The sequence below is a fragment of the Heliconius melpomene genome, chromosome 13 (genome assembly GCF_056956725.1).
Source record: "Heliconius melpomene rosina isolate 202511_hmr_F chromosome 13, ASM5695672v1, whole genome shotgun sequence".
In the NCBI taxonomy this organism is placed as follows: domain Eukaryota; kingdom Metazoa; phylum Arthropoda; class Insecta; order Lepidoptera; family Nymphalidae; genus Heliconius; species Heliconius melpomene.
In genome coordinates this window covers 14,730,736-14,747,633 of record NC_140401.1, presented here as the reverse complement: position 1 = coordinate 14,747,633, position 16,898 = coordinate 14,730,736, and the positions used below count along the sequence as shown (strand labels likewise).

General features: G+C 30.0%; 3 protein-coding genes across 3 annotated transcripts; 2 read left to right on the top strand and 1 right to left on the bottom strand.

Annotated features, from left to right (window-relative positions):
• Positions 1-251: 251 nt before the first annotated feature.
• Positions 252-3,025, bottom strand: LOC146533098 (uncharacterized). Its single transcript, XM_085195443.1, has 2 exons — positions 2,669-3,025; positions 252-397 (listed from the first exon to the last, which is right to left on the bottom strand). Exons 1-2 carry the CDS (start codon positions 2,986-2,988, stop codon positions 385-387), a joined length of 333 nt encoding a protein of 110 aa, XP_085051569.1. The 5' UTR covers positions 2,989-3,025; the 3' UTR covers positions 252-384.
• Positions 3,026-9,552: 6,527 nt separating this feature from the next.
• LOC146533097 (salivary endonuclease-like) lies at positions 9,553-10,883 on the top strand. The gene has a single exon (XM_085196484.1). It carries the CDS (start codon positions 9,630-9,632, stop codon positions 10,833-10,835), a length of 1,206 nt encoding a protein of 401 aa, XP_085052610.1. The 5' UTR covers positions 9,553-9,629; the 3' UTR covers positions 10,836-10,883.
• A 946-nt stretch (positions 10,884-11,829) lies between these two features.
• LOC146533096 (uncharacterized) lies at positions 11,830-13,660 on the top strand. Its single transcript, XM_085196334.1, has 3 exons — positions 11,830-11,844; positions 12,454-13,337; positions 13,481-13,660. The coding sequence occupies exons 1-3, from the start codon at positions 11,830-11,832 to the stop codon at positions 13,590-13,592; spliced, it is 1,011 nt and encodes a 336-aa protein (XP_085052460.1). The 3' UTR covers positions 13,593-13,660.
• The last annotated feature ends 3,238 nt before the right edge of the window (positions 13,661-16,898 follow it).

Below are 16,898 nucleotides of genomic sequence, written 5' to 3'. Positions count from 1 at the left end.
AAATATGAATAGATCTTTTAAGGATATCAATTCACCTATATTGTGATAAGCCACTCGGTTTTCAAGTTTCTCTTAGTATTTAATTACCTACCATTTTGAAATGATTTTTCTGAATAGATAGAAAATTAAATTGACCAAACCCACAAATATTATAGTGTACAGTCAATGAACCAACAGAACCACGGGGACTTCATAATTATAGGAATTGACATACAAATAAACGCCTTCAAAATAAAAATAAAAAACCCATTTAAATAAGTATTTATTTATTAAGTTGGTACACATATATTGATAAAATATATGTATAACATCATAATTTGTCAGTATAAAAGATAAATTATTAAAATTGATTGCAACTGGACAAGGATCAAGGTAGCTCCGATATTACATCAGCAATCTGGAAAGACAATAAATAGGTATTAATAATGATACCATTTCAAAAAAATCACCTATAAGATACGAAGATGTCAACAATTTGTTTTATTGATAATTAATAATTATGTAACTATTTATTTATATCATTAGTCCAATAATTATAAATTATACTCGACGTTTTACACGCGCAAGTAACCATTATATAAATATACTAGCGACCCCCTTGCGGCTTCGCCCGCTTTTACTACTGGATTATTCATATAATGTATGTTTGCAAAGCACTTAAGATAATGTGAAAATTAATTAAACTCTAATGCAACCCGCATTTTCGTAGTTCCAATAAGGATTTTCCAATTGTTTTACTCGGCAAGGATTTTTTAGTAGGTATCGTAATTTTAAATCTGTGCTACTAAGCTTTTCAAGTACTTATTAAAATATATTTAAATGACTATTTTCAGATAGTTAAATGACTATTTTTAAACGGAAGAAATTATAAACAAAAGCCGTCCTACTAATAACTACTACAAAAAATATGAAACCAAATATATCGCGCTGAAATAATACATTTAACTCCAATTATCCAATACGTGCAAACGCATCTAAATCTTCGTTGCTATGCCTCTATAGCGGGCGGGTTTTTTTTTTCGAGCTTGTGGCTAATGCTGAAGAGGGTATTCTGTCCCTAATGAAAAGCAAGCACTACGTGGCTGCCTGTGAGGAAAATTAAATAGAATGCATTGGCCGGGAATCGAACCCGGGCCGCCCGCGTGGCAGGCGAGCATTCTACCACGGAACCACCGATGACTGCTCATGACGCGCTTGTATAAGCAAAACGTCGCGGGGCGCGTTTCGCAGCAAGGATGTTTTGATATTGTATCAACTTCTAAAGTACTTATTAAAATGAAAAAACAGTAAAAGACAGTTTTGATCTACATTAAATGGCCAACGTAACTAATATACTTATTTATATGCTGAGAGTAAGGAATAAGTAAAACTTAAGTCGGCACAGCTGATGAGTCAACGGCGTGATGTGTCAACAATTAAATGCGTTTTTCTCTAAAACTATTCGCAATTTCGAAATAGTGTAAATAGCAAATTTTATCTTCGTTTAACGTAGAAAATTAATAAAGTATTTTAAAGGATAAGGATTAATACCATTATGGAAAAATATCCCTCACAATAAAAAATATATTGAAATTACTATTTTTAGACAGAAATATGATCACTACACGTTATCCTTAAAAGATAAAAATATGCTCTCGCGGACTTTTTTGTAGATCTTATTAAGAGGAACACTACTCCAGTACATTTTTTTCATGTAGTACTTACCATTAAAGCAGCGCATGCGCGAAAGTGTCTCAATGCGTAGGACTTTAGACACATTTATCGTATTTATGTTAATTTACATAAGAATGTACAAATAATAAACTATATATAAACCTTCCCTGAGAAATACTCGACCTAATGGTGAAAACCGCATAAAAATCCATTGGGTGGTTTAGAAGAAGAAGAGTTAGAAAGTTCAGACAGACACGAAAAGCGACTTTGTTTTATAAGATATAGGATTAATAGCTGTCGTCAATGACTATAAACGCGACTATTGTGGGTTCGATTTTCATTCGGGAGAATGAAATATTTCCATTTCATCGCGGTCGTTAAGGAAAGGAGTTTCCTCTGTCAATCTTGAATAATGTAATTCAGTTTAATAATTACTGTATTAACAAATAAAAACGTATTTTGTAAAGTTTGTATAGTACTTTGATTAAAAAGTAAGCCAGGCTCTTGAAAAATGTGGGACAAAGATATCGCTTAATAGATATCGAGACGATAGAGTGAAATAAGCAGATCTCATGGATGATATTCTTAAGTAATATTTATAAAAATAGCGTTGCTTATGATTTGCCAGTTATTTAAGAAGGTAGTAAGTTCAAATTCATTTAATACAGTCCTACACGTAAAAATATAAAAAAAAAGTTGGTGCATATTCATATTAGGTAATTATCAAACGCACTTTCGTTTCGAATAAATTAAAACATATCTATTGTCCAAAGGCAAAAATAACTATTCATTAGTAATAAATTATGTTAAGTAGATATGTGAGAAAATTTTTAAGACAAAATTTAACTTTTTCTTATTATTATTAAGCGCCTTGTACTTAGTCACCGAAAGGCGAAAATAGAAAACAGACAGAGATAATGTTTCTCTGCTATCATTTAGCTAACAGAGAAACAACAATCTAGGAAGAATTATCTAATATGGTGAATTAGCAATTAATAAATAAAATAAAACTTACCTCATAAACATAAGAAGAACATTTGTAAATAAAGGCCAGTATACGTCGGTGTGAGGTCCAAACAGCACCGACGTGATTGCTTCAAAGATCATGTTGAGCATTTGTACGATATAGTCGGGTAGTACGTACCCCCTCATTGAAGCTAGTCTAGTCGCTATGGGATGAAGTTGATTTATTAAAGCGACTTCATTCCCTTTGCTTACCCTGGATTGATCTACAAAAGTTATATATTTGATTTTCTCATCTTTTGATCCCTTGTTCAGGAAATTGCTTTTACCAAATGGTGATGGCGTTTTCGTGATTTCTGAAGCTGAAGCCATAGTTGCTGCGCTTAAGGCTATGGTCAGTAGAATTAATATATGCTGTTTGAAGAAATAATTGAAATGTTAATTTCTTTCATATTCAAATTAATAAATTTCTTTTTCTATATTATGGGAGAATAATTAACAATAAATAAGAAAAGCTAAGAGTAGAGTAATCTAATCTAAGTAAGTAGATTATTTATTAATTATTATTAATATTAAAAATAATTTATAATATTATAAAATTTCATATAGAATCGGTTAAATAATAACATTGAGAAATTTCTTCTTAAATGCAGGTACGAGTATTTACTGGTTGGACATGAAATGACCTTTACCTCGAATCTTATTCACAAAAAAAATACTAAATATGGATTTAAGCTTTCCACTTAAGCGGTAAGTGAGGCCAGTCGTGGCGCTGAGGCACAAGTGTGTGACTTTGGTTGTGGGTTCGATCCCTACTAAAAGAAAATAAAATATTTATTTAAAATTTTCATTTCTTCGCTCTAGTGTCGAGGCAAAGCGTTGTTGGGCTCTACCACTGAATACGCAATGCCTCTGAATTCGGCGGAAAGTGGTAAACGGAATGTCTTGACACAAGGGTTCCTTCTGCCTATCACGCTGAGAGCGAGATGCAGCGTGAAGCTTATATTTTTTATTTTACTTACCGGAAAGGACATTTTTAATACAATTTCACAAACAAAAACAACTTACAACGTTTCACGAATAAGAAATAATAACAACTGGACTGTTGTTCAAGTAACCTGTTCGTTCCTAATTAAGAGTACTTATTTAATCACGGTTATTAATAATTATTATTAATATGTTTTAAAAATTATAAATTATATGAAATATAATTTACCAATCTAAATTCATATTTAAACCACATAAATGGTCAATAGATCTTATAGAAATTAAATGTTATGGGGACAAAATTATATAAATATTTAAATAACCTTACAGCTTCATCAAATACATATAAGCTTTGTGAAATTGAATCCACGTCCAGTTCCCGTTGCAAGTCAATCTGTACTGATCACTATACCAAGAGGTACAACTAGTTTATTTCATCATTAATTCTTTGGATTGATGTCTCGATTGTTATCTGAATTCTCTTTGAGAATCTCTCTTTCTCTCTCTTTGATATTTTTGGGTGTTGTAATTAGACAAAGTGCATATATATTTTACTAGCGGACCCGGACGCGGCTACGCCTGCTTGAAATATAAGAATATAATTTCTATAGAAATATAATTTCAATCTAGATGAAATGTTAAAAGTGACTATTATATTTATTTTCATAAGGATGAATATCAAAATGTCGCGGTAACGGTTGCGTAGCGACGCGACGGTTGTTATTAACATGGCAGAATAAATTGCATGTCAAATTAGAAAGTATTTTAATTTATTAGTATATATGTGTAATGTAATATTATATAGCCTATAGCACTTCTGAAGAATGCAGCTTTCATACAAAACAAAAACAAAGTAAATCGGACCAGTAGATCCAGAGATCTTAGCGTTCAAACAAACAAACAAACAAACAAACAAACAAACAAACTCTTCCGCTTTATTATATTAGTATAGATAGTATAGATGATCTAAAGCAAAGTTTAGAGTGTAACACCTACTTGAACTAATGGTGCTATTTAAAGATTTTTTCACATTTCATTATTTTATTATATTAAAGCGGAAATGTCGACATATGCAATTTGCAGCAGGCGAGCGTTTCAACAATTGTGATGTGCTAACATAATAATAGAGTTCCCCACATTTGACCGTACATTGTTATATTATAGATACTATTCGGGATTAATATAACTAATAATACTTATTTATATGTTTTTTATTTTTATAACAGGGACAGAGATAACCTAGTGTTAAGACACTTCGTTCTCCACTTTCCCTTGATGTTGAGGTAATTTTTGTTGCATGGATTCTATGCTGCAGTTTGTATATCAGGAAGAGGAAGGGGAAAATTTATTCTTTTGATTAGGGGGTCGAGCCCACGATCATTATTTCCGATTGCAATCACGACTGGCAACTGGCACGGTCGAAATATTATAATTTAGGAACTGAACTAATTATTTGATGCAATTCAAAATAAGTATCATATGGACATGGTTCGTAAACCAATGTATAGAAATTATTTTTATTCCAGTAACCTTGATGACCTATGAAAAACTATTTGATGACTTAACAATACCAAAATACATGTTTGTTTGAAAGTATTTTATTCATAGTCAAGGTTAAACATAAAAAATATATTAGACACAGTCAAATTTAAATGTAAATACAACTAAAATTTTTACTTTTTAAATATAAAACTAATAAAATAAAAAAAAAAACACTATGAAATGATTAATTAAGAGGTTAGTTACTGTTGTTACTTTTCTTAAGGATTTTTAGTTATTTAGATTGATACACACTATCAGCACAACACTTTTGGAAAATGATTGTGTGATTAAATGACACTTGAGTCTATTTAGAACAAAAATTATGTAAAAAGTTTGAAAGGTATTTGATTGCCTTACTTATGAAATCAAAAAATAATGAAATAAAAACGTAATAAAATAACCCACAATTGTGTAAAATATTATATTTCTATTTACATCATAAATTATAGATCAGTCGTGTTGCAATAATAAAATGTACAATTTGTAATAAATTTTTATTCGTATGATAAAAATACTTAGAAATTGGGCTAAGGCATATTTAATGTGTTTGGCGAACAGATTATTAGGTTAATCTATGTTTTCTTTCATATTTATTATTGTAATAGTGTTATCGTAAACCTAACTGGCTAAATTGCTTTCTCTGTGGTCAAATTTAAATAATTAAGAGTTCTCTGTGACATATGATACTTACTACCGTACCCAAAGATAATTTTACGATTCGAGCCATAGTTTGTGGTATAGGTGCGTTTAATCAAACGAACACTTTATAATACAAAACTTGAAAAATAAATTCTTATCAGGATAGTGTCAATTTGTATGCATATTAGTTGGTACTTGCTACTTATAAATGTAAACATATTAATTATCTTTAATTGTTTAACGTCCATGTTTCCATAGTAAATTATTGTTACATTTTTAAACATGAATTTGTTACATTTTTCAAATAAAATTAATTTGATTATCTAATAATAAAATATGATTTTCATTTTATTATAGTAAAACAGAAATAACACTTCTTAGTATACTTTGATTTGAAAACGTACCGATGTCGGGCCCGCGCTACAGGGAGAGGAGCTCGGAGTGCCTGTCTTTCGATCTAAATATAGGCTCAAAAACATGTTTAAAGTATACATATAAAAGTTAACTATTTTAAATTACAATTTCATTTCTTCACTATAAATATGTAGTTATAATATAACTGTATTTATTATAATCCTCTGAAGCATGAGTGCCGTTTACAATGTTGTCGTCTTTACTCAACACGCCTGGTACTGTGTAACACATGGCGACATTGAACAGTATCAGGAACACCAGAAATATCTGAAACAGAATGATTGCTTCATTAAAATATTATTAAATAATGTTTAATTATTTATTAAGTCACGTTTGAAATTATGATACAAGTATGTGCTAAGCTGTAAACTTTGTTGGTGTTTAGGGTTCCGTACCTCAAACAGAAAAATAAGGAACCCTTATAGGATCCTCAAAAATACAATATTTTAGTGTTTTTATTAAGTTAATTTAGAGGCAGTTATGACGCCGGGCAAAAGCGTGTGAATGTAAACGCGACTGTTGTGAGTTCGATTTTCGGTTCCACTCGGAGAAATGAAATTTTAAATAATTTCATTTCCTCGCTTTAGTTCCTCACTCAAAAATTCGTCGGGAAATGGGGAACCGAGTGTCTTAACACTAAGTTCCCAGGTTTCCTCTGCCATTTGCGGAATACAGCCTAAAGCTAAAATAATAAATCGAATTCTGAAATATATTATTGAAGTGCCTTTACCAAAATTCGTTTCTGAGTGTCCACAAAACTATAATTAGATTGAATGTGGGACAGTGACAGTGAATGTTATAATTAAACAAAATGGATGACTAACCAACTTTAGTCAGTTTTTTAACCCATTTGTGCCTCTTCCATACAATTATGTAGCATTTAAAAAAAAAATCAGCTTCCCGCTGTATCCTGCACACGGCAGGATAAGCAGAGGGTTAAGACACTCGGTTCTCGGTTTTTCGCCGAATTTTGAAGTCATTGCTTGTTGAGTTGCGGAACGTCGTGCTTTGCCTCGACACCAGATCGAAAAATGAAAATATAAGTTTAAATAAGTATCTCATTTCTTCAAGTGGGGATCGAACTTACTAATTGCTTTTACGATCACACACTTCTGATCCTACGCAACGAGCTGGCGGCCTCAAATGTACATATACACTCTTACATTAGAAAGATTATTTAAATTACTGAGAAGTAATAAATAATAAATATGTATTGACTGACATATTTACAATTCCTAAATACATCATTATTATTTGTTTACATATAACATGCTCTACATTACGTTGTTTTTACAATAACAATACTACACACTCGGTAAATAAGAGTCACGACGAACTCTAAATAGGCAAGTAGCCAATATAATAAATAAACATTTTTTTCAGAAGCACGAAACTCTTGCATGACCAAGAGATAAGGATTGCTTAGTGTTGATACACTCTGTTCTCTAATTCGTGCATAATTTTGGGATAATGTGTGTTAAATGTCGGAACAAAACCCCGGTCTTTGTCTTGCCAAAGCGGAGAAATTTAAATATAATACCTATATGAATTTCATACACACGTTAATTTTAATTTTATTCTTCTAGCCACACAAACGCGGTTTCGCCGGATTAAACTTATTGTTAAATATCCAAATTAAACAAAATTATGAAATTAATTTGTAGCCTATTTGTTTCTCTGATGTATCAGCTATATGACTGTAAAGTTTCATCTAAATCCGTTCAGCAGATTTTGTGAGAAAGTGGACCTCATAAATTTTCAAATAATATTAGTAGGAAATAGGATTATTACAAGTATTTTTTTAAATTAAATTTCTATTTATTCTTACAATTGAAGCTACTTACCGCTCGATACATATTCGTATCACAAGTCCACAAACACATGTCCACTAAACACTTTTATCATCTTTCAAAACGTCCGTTCATCTCAACAGTTGACTTTGATATGAGCGTTAGAGATATGTGGAAATATTTAAAAGGGAATAATGAAATATTTCGTTGAAAGCGTTTTGTAGTTAGATAAAATAGTGGCTGGCTGCCATTGTGTTGCTGACGACTGCTCATTGAGGAAGCAGGTATACGAGTACATTTTGGCACTCGTCACCCAAATAATAATAGAAATATAACGTTAGATTTAAATAGAAATGTAAATAGAGCTAAATTAATACTTCACGATACTGTATTTATGTTGAATATGTATAATATATACTTTAATAAATGAAGCAATGTTCGTTTTTATATATAAAATAGTAAACCTTTTTTGTGAAATAAAATTGTGTTTCTTTTTTTTTACTATGCTATCATGGTGTAATTTGGATGTATCTTATTCCGGGAGCTGGTTAATAAGTTCGAATTTCAATTTTAGATTTTTTTACATAAAAATATTATCCAATAAAAATTTTCAAGATTTTTTATCTATTGAAAATATCCAAAAAATTACTTGTCAAAGGTATTTTTAAAAAAATGAAATCCTCCTTTGTTTTAATTAATAAATCAAGAAAACACGTGGGAAATATTTCATAATACCATCCACTTTAATTTTTTATTTAATAAAACATTATGCAGCCCGCATAGTAGTTGGGTCGAGCCACTAAGCTTAATACAAAACGCTCTCTAAAAATGTCTACCATTTAAATTTGTAAGCCCATTTAGTTAATTGTGTAGGTAGTTTTTGTTCAGATAATATAAAATTCTATGAATAGCTTCGTTTTTTTTAATCTTTAATATTTTTACAATGCCTTTTACCTCTCAAGGTAAAAAGGGAAGTCTTTGTTGTTATTATTGAGAGAGATAGAGAGATATGAGATGGTTATTATTATATTATATTATATGAATTTATAGAATTTAAAAAATATTTGTTAATACATTTCATAATACCTAATTTGTTTATATTTTTGAGTGAAATATACTTTTCCTAAAACACTGTGATCACGTTCAATAGTGTAAGCATATTTAGGTATTAATAATAAAAATCACGTGCAATCAAAATGGTATTTTAATAATGAACTAGAATATTTTAATAATAAATAATTTTCACTTATTTTTTTTGGATTAATCTTTCACTTTATTTTTAGTTGTCTCGAAACTTGTAATATGCAGAATTGACCTCTCTTTATCACTAAAGCAACAACAAATAATATTTTAATAATTTCATACCGTATCTTATTATCTATCTAATTTGTTTTATCATTTATTTTTTCCCATTTTTTATTCCCATTCAATTCAATTAGTATTCGTGAATTTTCAATGTATCTTTTTAAAATTCTTGATATTTGTTGATTTCTATTTTATTAATTTAACTTTAGATTCCTTAATATATTTATTAAAAAAAAGTGCAATAAAAGTCACTCAAAAACCAACGTCAGCTTGACATAAAATTCTAGTTTCTACACAGTTCAACATCATAGAAATTAATTTACAAATTATAGTATTATGTTTGCATTATATTGGTTGATACTCAGTGTCCTCAGTATACAAGAAGAACAAAAGTGTTCACTTAGTAGCCGATATCATTTCAGAGAGCCACTCCCAATTATATTAAGAAACGGTCTGCTATTAGAACCTGATGATGGAGATGGAAACGTTCACCTAAACAATGGAGATGTGCTTATATTGAGCTGTGAAGGTTCTGGCGTTATATTACATCCAGGTTCTACCCAACAGCTGTCAGCAGGTTCTATTAAATGTGTCAGTGGAGAATATTTTAGTAACAATGATTGGCTTCTACCCCCTGGAATGTTTTCTCAGTTTATGTGCTCAGATTACCCAACTTATTACAGTCAACGGACAAACAGAACTTGTTTCCAAAGAAACCATATAATCGAAGTTGGTTACAAAGTTGAGAATATTTTCTATCCTGTATACGAAAGTTGTTTTGATACAAATAATTTTAATGCTATTTATTCGAAATATACGCAAAAAGCCTACAACGCGCTGTACCAGACGCGCGTGACACGACCTTTCTTTATAGACGATGGTAACTTCGGTTCAGTCCCCGTCACATATTTATATTCACCGAGAGAACTTAAAATGGCTATCGCACGGCTAGTTGGAGATAGAGTAGAGAGTTATGTCACTGGTAATCAAATGTTGTCCAGGGGACATTTAGCTGCTAAAACTGATTTTGTGTTTGCATTTGGGGAACGAGCAACGTTTCACTATATCAATTGTGCTCCTCAATGGACTGGTTTTAATGGTGGCAATTGGAATACTTTAGAAGTAGATCTTAGAAACCACATTCACGCATCAGGCTATAATACAACAATATACACTGGTACATATGGAGTGACGCAGCTTTTGAATCAACTAAATGAAACTGTTGATTTATATCTGTATACTGATGTCAATAATAATCCTGTTATAAGAGTACCACAATATTATTACAAAGTTGTATATGAACTTAGTACTAAGCGAGGTGTTGCCTTCATAGGTATTAATAATCCATATTATTCGATAAAAGAGGCCAGAGAGTTATTTTTCTGTGAAGATATATGTAGAGGCAACACTCTCTTCACGCGCTGGTTGTCGTGGAATCCCGACAATCCGTTTGAAGGCTATACTTTTTGTTGTGAAATATCTGATTTTAGAAATACAATAACTCATTTACCTATGTTTGAAGTAGAGGGTGTGCTTAGTTAAATATTTTAGACTGTTTCTATTCATAAATATTCTATTTATTATTTTTAAATCATATTGTATTTTTTAATTAGTAATTTGTTTCTTAATATATTTTTCATAAGAAAGTTATAAAATTAAGATAAAAACAAAGAATATAAACTAGTTATTTTATTTGGAAATTAAAGTATTTTTATTTGAAATCTTAGTTGAAGATTTTATATACAATATAATAATTAATAGATTCAGCGGAAAGTGGAGAACTGAGTGTTTTAATACTAGGTTCCCTTTCGCTACCATATTGTGTGCGGGATACAGAGTGAAGCTGTATTTTAACTAAATTAAAATATTATATCAATTACGTTATTAATAGGATGGGCAACAAGTACTTCAACTGAGTTAAAATTATATGTGTATAGCTTTGGGTGAATGCTCGCAGTGTTTTGTTATCAGGCCGCACCAGCCGTTTTGACCCTTGACTCTGCTACACGCTTACACGCAGTAGATATTTTAAAGTTTACTGATATAACATGACGGAAGTCCAAAAGTTTCTTCAATTCTCACATTGCTTAAATATTATTTAGCCCAATTAGGCTACTAAAAATATCAATTAAAGTTGGCATAAAAATTGTGTATGCATGCATATGCAAATACTATGGACATGAGACATATACATCTTTACATAAATTGTTCTCATTGTGTTATTCTTATGTGTAAGATATAATTCTGCAACGTATTTTGCTTTAAACTATAGGCCTTTGGTTTAAGCTTTTTTAACTCTAATTACCCATAAATTATATTAACAATAATACATTATGAGAATGCTTAATTAGTTCTACAATGACATAATGAGTTATCATTTTTTTAATTTAAGTACTTAACAAAGTATCCATTAGTGCTATTAGTATATTAAATTTTCTATATTTAAGCGCCAGGACTTTTGCTATCATATATCAGTCGGTGATAGTTCCTCAGGAGTATTACATTCAATTCATTTAAGAATATTATAATATTCATAATGAAATCTATTAAGGTAAGCCTTCATTTTATATATTTTTTATATAGTTTTTAGTTAATATAATATAAGTATTTGTATATAAACGTGACGTAGAGTTCCGCTGCATTGAGCGGCGTTGAATTTCGGGACTCAATATGCAATGCCTCTAGAATTCGACGCAAAATGGAGAACGGAGTGTCTTAACATCAGGTACCCTCTGCTTTCTCTGCTTTGTGCGGGATGCAGCTGATATTTTGCTAAGCTGGGGGTTCGATTCCCACTAGAGGAAATTAAATATTTACTATTCTTATTTCATTGCTCTCAACACTAAGCAAAGCGTGACGTTGAGTTTCGCCACTTTGCCAAAATTCGGCGGAAAGTGGGTAACGGAAGTGTCTTAATAGAAATGAAGTGTGCACCAAGTTCTCAGGGTCCCTCTGTCTACCCTGTTATGTGCGGTATATAGCGTGAAGCAATAAGTGAAGAAATAAGTATTATAAATATCAAAACTCAATATAAAAAATTTGCTGAGGTTCTAATATGCTGAGGAATCTACTTTTACATTAAGAAAGCTTTATTTTAGGTTATTTTAAATAAATAAAAACGAATTATGTACTAACATAATATTTGGAAATCATTTTTCAGATTCTTGCCGTTTTCATATTCATAGTGAATATAGTTAAAGGTGAAGAAGAAGATTCAATTAAATCACCTGTTGTGGAAAATCAAGAGCTAAACGTATTAAATGTGTCCTTAACACATTCCAATGATACAAATTTTATAAACAAAACCAAAAAGTTTATGGTAAACCTTGAGCCAATTGATAAAACGCCGTTCGTTTTACCTAAAAGGGGTGAGAAAAAGCCTTTTGTGCCAAAATTCCAACTCAAACAAAACAATCAAAAAGAAACTATCGAAATATCCTCTACCTCGACCACGAATCGCCCTCAAGTAATGCAAACTAAGAAGTTTACTTCGAAGCCTCATGCCGTTGACAGAGGACAAGAACTTGTGGTAAGAAATAACTTCTATAACAAACGTACCCCAAGTAAATTTAACCGATTTGGAACTGAAGAAAATTTGAAGGATGCTGATAGAAATGAATTCAACGGCAAAGTCATTGAGAACAATGAATCTCGTTTTCAAAATTTTACAAATGTGGATAATTCTGATGAATCTAAAGAAGTAAGAAGACCCATACCGCGCAGATTTATGAAAGCATCTGAATCTCGTAAAGTAAAAGTGGTGACATCACCACCCCTAACAAGTACTACTACCCAAAAAAACTACAAAATAAAAGATTTATTGAAAAATCAAAAATATATTCCAAGGGTTGAAAGGAGAAAGATGCCAGTGTTGACTCTGGAAAATGATGATGATAACAATAACAATACTAAAAAGAATGCAGCAGTAGTAGTTGATCACAAGAAGTCTGCTTTTATTAGACGTAAAGCTACCACGACAAATCCTGCTGATGATAAAATGGAAGTGGCTGAAGCTGTAGACGAATCGAAATCTAGACAGGAGAGGTAAGTTTTATGAAATAATTTAATAATAAATGGATTATATTATCACGCATTACGAAAAATAATAATAATACATAAAATTTATAGACATTTAGAAATATATTAGTCAGACAAAAGTGTATAAACAATATCTTTTTCTTTAACAGGTCTATTAATATAATAGAAGAAGAACGAGTTCCAACAACTTCAGGGACTAAATTCAGTGCAAAGGACTGGCCCATGAGTCCAGAATTTACTTATAGAAATATCCACTCCTAAATTGGTTGTTCTATTGTAAGATATAATTATTACATATCTCATTGGTTAGAAAAAACTTGAATGACTTGTTAATATTTTTTTATTAAGGAGTATTATTTTAGATTGTAATTTGTTGTAAAAAATAGGTTAAGTTTCATTATAATAATTTACTTAATATGTTTTGTTTATATAAGCTTTATTTAATAAAACAGTGATACATTTATATGATTTATTTTCTCTATAAACCCTTTAGTGTACTCATAACATCATGTATATATAAGAATTCTGAAACATGTTTCTTTGTCACTTCAAAGTGACTGTAAAAGCAATAATTATCAATGAAAATTATTAATATTTAAAGCATATAGCCATACATAAATATGTGGAAGTAATGTTATTTAAATGTCTATCGGGATATATAATATAACGGGCATTAGGTATTGTAATATTAATAAAATTGTTAATTTTGTATTGAAAAGTGCAGCTATCGAGGTAATAAAGCCGATTGTACCTTTATGTTTATTTGGCGATTGTAAAAATGTAATGAAATAAGTAATATTTTAAGTTTCAATTTGAATCATTTACTAATAAATATAAGTATAGTATAAAATGTAGATTTTAACAATTTACGATATCTTCTATATCTAAAAGATTTAATTAGTCAAATTATTCTAAATCGCAAAGCTAGATTACTATAAGCGTAGGTAGCTCTTACTAAATAAAATTCTCATTATGTTAAACGAAATTGACACAAGAGCCACATGTTTTTTTTTTGCACACTTTTAACAGGAAGTACAACATTAAATATTTTTAAGCTTGTAATAAATCTTTTTTCATATCTCTACAAAAGCGCTAATCAGAATGAACAACTTTTGATAAAGCGCCAAGCTCATATTTTCATAAATAACTGATCACTAAGGCCAGTCTTGCTCAAGCTTGTGACTGTAAACTCGATAGGTTGTGGGTTCGATTTCTACTCGTAGGCCTTATTCAACTCTACATTAGAGTCAGAGACAGGAACTTACCATCAATTTTAAATGTAAATAAAAAATATTTATCAGCCAAGTTAATTTAAGATGAAGTGCCGTAGTGCCTTGTACTCATATAGGCGTGAACTACGAGCTGGTGCGCCCTTAAACAACTGGGCGGGAGGGCTTTGTAGTAAAATAGCAAATTTTACGATAAATATTTTCATTTATTGGTCTACTGACTAATACAACATATCAAAAACTTATGTTTATTTATTTAAAAAGTTACAATTATTAGAAAAATGGCAATGTATTATTATATTTATAGCAGAACAGCTTTCCGAGACGGCGCGGCGGTAGCTTCCTGTAGACGGAATCTGGGAAATCTAATATTAAGACACTCCCATACCACTAAAACACTTCATTTACAGGTACATAAACAAAGAGAATATCAAATTAAAGTATAGAATAAAATAGAATATACTTTATTGCACACATAAAAGAAATATATAGAAAAAACAACGTAAATAAAACTGAAAGAAAAACACGTATGCAAAGGCGATCTTATTGCTTTAAGCAAGTATTTAAGTATTTAGTTCGACTTGGAAAAATTGGAAAAGTTAAAGCTTTCACTGTTTTCTTGATTGAGATTGTTTGTAAAAGTATTATTTGTAGGATAATAAAAAAACATAGAGATAGCAAAATTTAGGATTCATTATCATTCCATAACGCAGTGCTTACTTTCACATCACAAGAAAGTTTGAAGAATTATATTACCTTTTTTTGTGCAATATTTGATTTATAATTGTTATTTAAAAATAACCGTGTTTTTTCAAGTGCATATACATATTTATTTACACGATACCATTATTGTTTTATAATTAATGCTTTTTGTAAACAATTGCAACGAAATGGATATGATTTTATTTACGTATATTTATTTAGTATATTTAAGAAAAACCAATTAGTTAAGTAATTCCACACCAGTATTAGTTACTTCACGTGTATTGAGGTAGGCTATAAAGGTAGGCGCCCGGCAAACCCTTTTTCCAGCGTAAATCCTCCGACCCTACGACAATTCCTCTATCTTTCAATATTAGTCCTGTTACAATCTGTTCAGATGGTCGAGAAATAAAATAGGATAAACAGAAAGACAGATACACAGACAAGAAATTCAAAAAAATATTTTTACTTTCTTTTATTCTTTTTAAGTGTCCCTCTATCTATTTCACTAAAAAATACTAAATGTACAGACAAAATAATTTTACTGTTTTACTATAAGTATTGATTTGTTATTTAATAAAAAAGCAAAATCATAAAAACAATGCTTCAATGACTAAAAGGCAAATATTAAAAATCTAAAATTAAGATTTTTAAGAAACTTTAAAAATCATAATTGTAACTAGGTCACGCATCAACCAGGTGAAAGACAAAACTTTAAAATTAGTAAAGATCATCGACGTTGCTCAGATTAGCTTATTGTGCTGAAGCAACACACAAGTGTTATAAGATTACACAACATAAACAATTGTTTTGAGTGTTTAAATATAACGATTGTGGTTAAATATAACCATTCAAGTAAAGTCGGATGTAGGTTTTGCGGTACTACAATTATTCATTTTTGGAATGATTTCTGAAATGTAACATTACATTTTTTGATCAGATTTAATTTATTATTTTTTATTTGTAAATATAGTAAAAATTTAATATATTTTTTAAATTGTAAATTAGTGGATAATTATTTAAACATCATCAATAACATCTTACTCATTCTTAATGTGTGCTAATGGGAGCTTTTTAGGAAATAATTAGCTTTTCTAAAGTAAAATAAAAATAAAGCGCAGGTAAGTACTTAACAAATGAGTGATTAGTGGCCTATTATTGATAACAATTAAATGATTATTATAATTTTTTGTATTTAAAGCCATGATTTACTCGTACCAGTATCATTTTGTGATTAACACACATAGTAGTAACAATCCCTGAAGATATTTTATCTAGATATCTACAATGAAGTTAATACCGGTAAGTAATATTTTCTTTCTAAAATATATAGATTTTAATTTCACACAGTTTTTTTAATATATATATAATAAGTTTGTTTACTTTTCATTATTTGCTTGGTCCTGGCCATTTTATATTTATTGCTTTTGCATATATAAAAGAAAAATATTTTCATATTACCTTGTGTGACACATTCCTGATATTTTATAAATTTTGTTAATAATGCAATATATAGATAGATATATACGACGCTTTAGTTTATTGTACTTTACATGTTTTAATTTTAAATTGTATTGACTTATTTCAAATTATTCATTTATTTTCAGGTAGCAGTTGTTTTAATATTTATGATAAA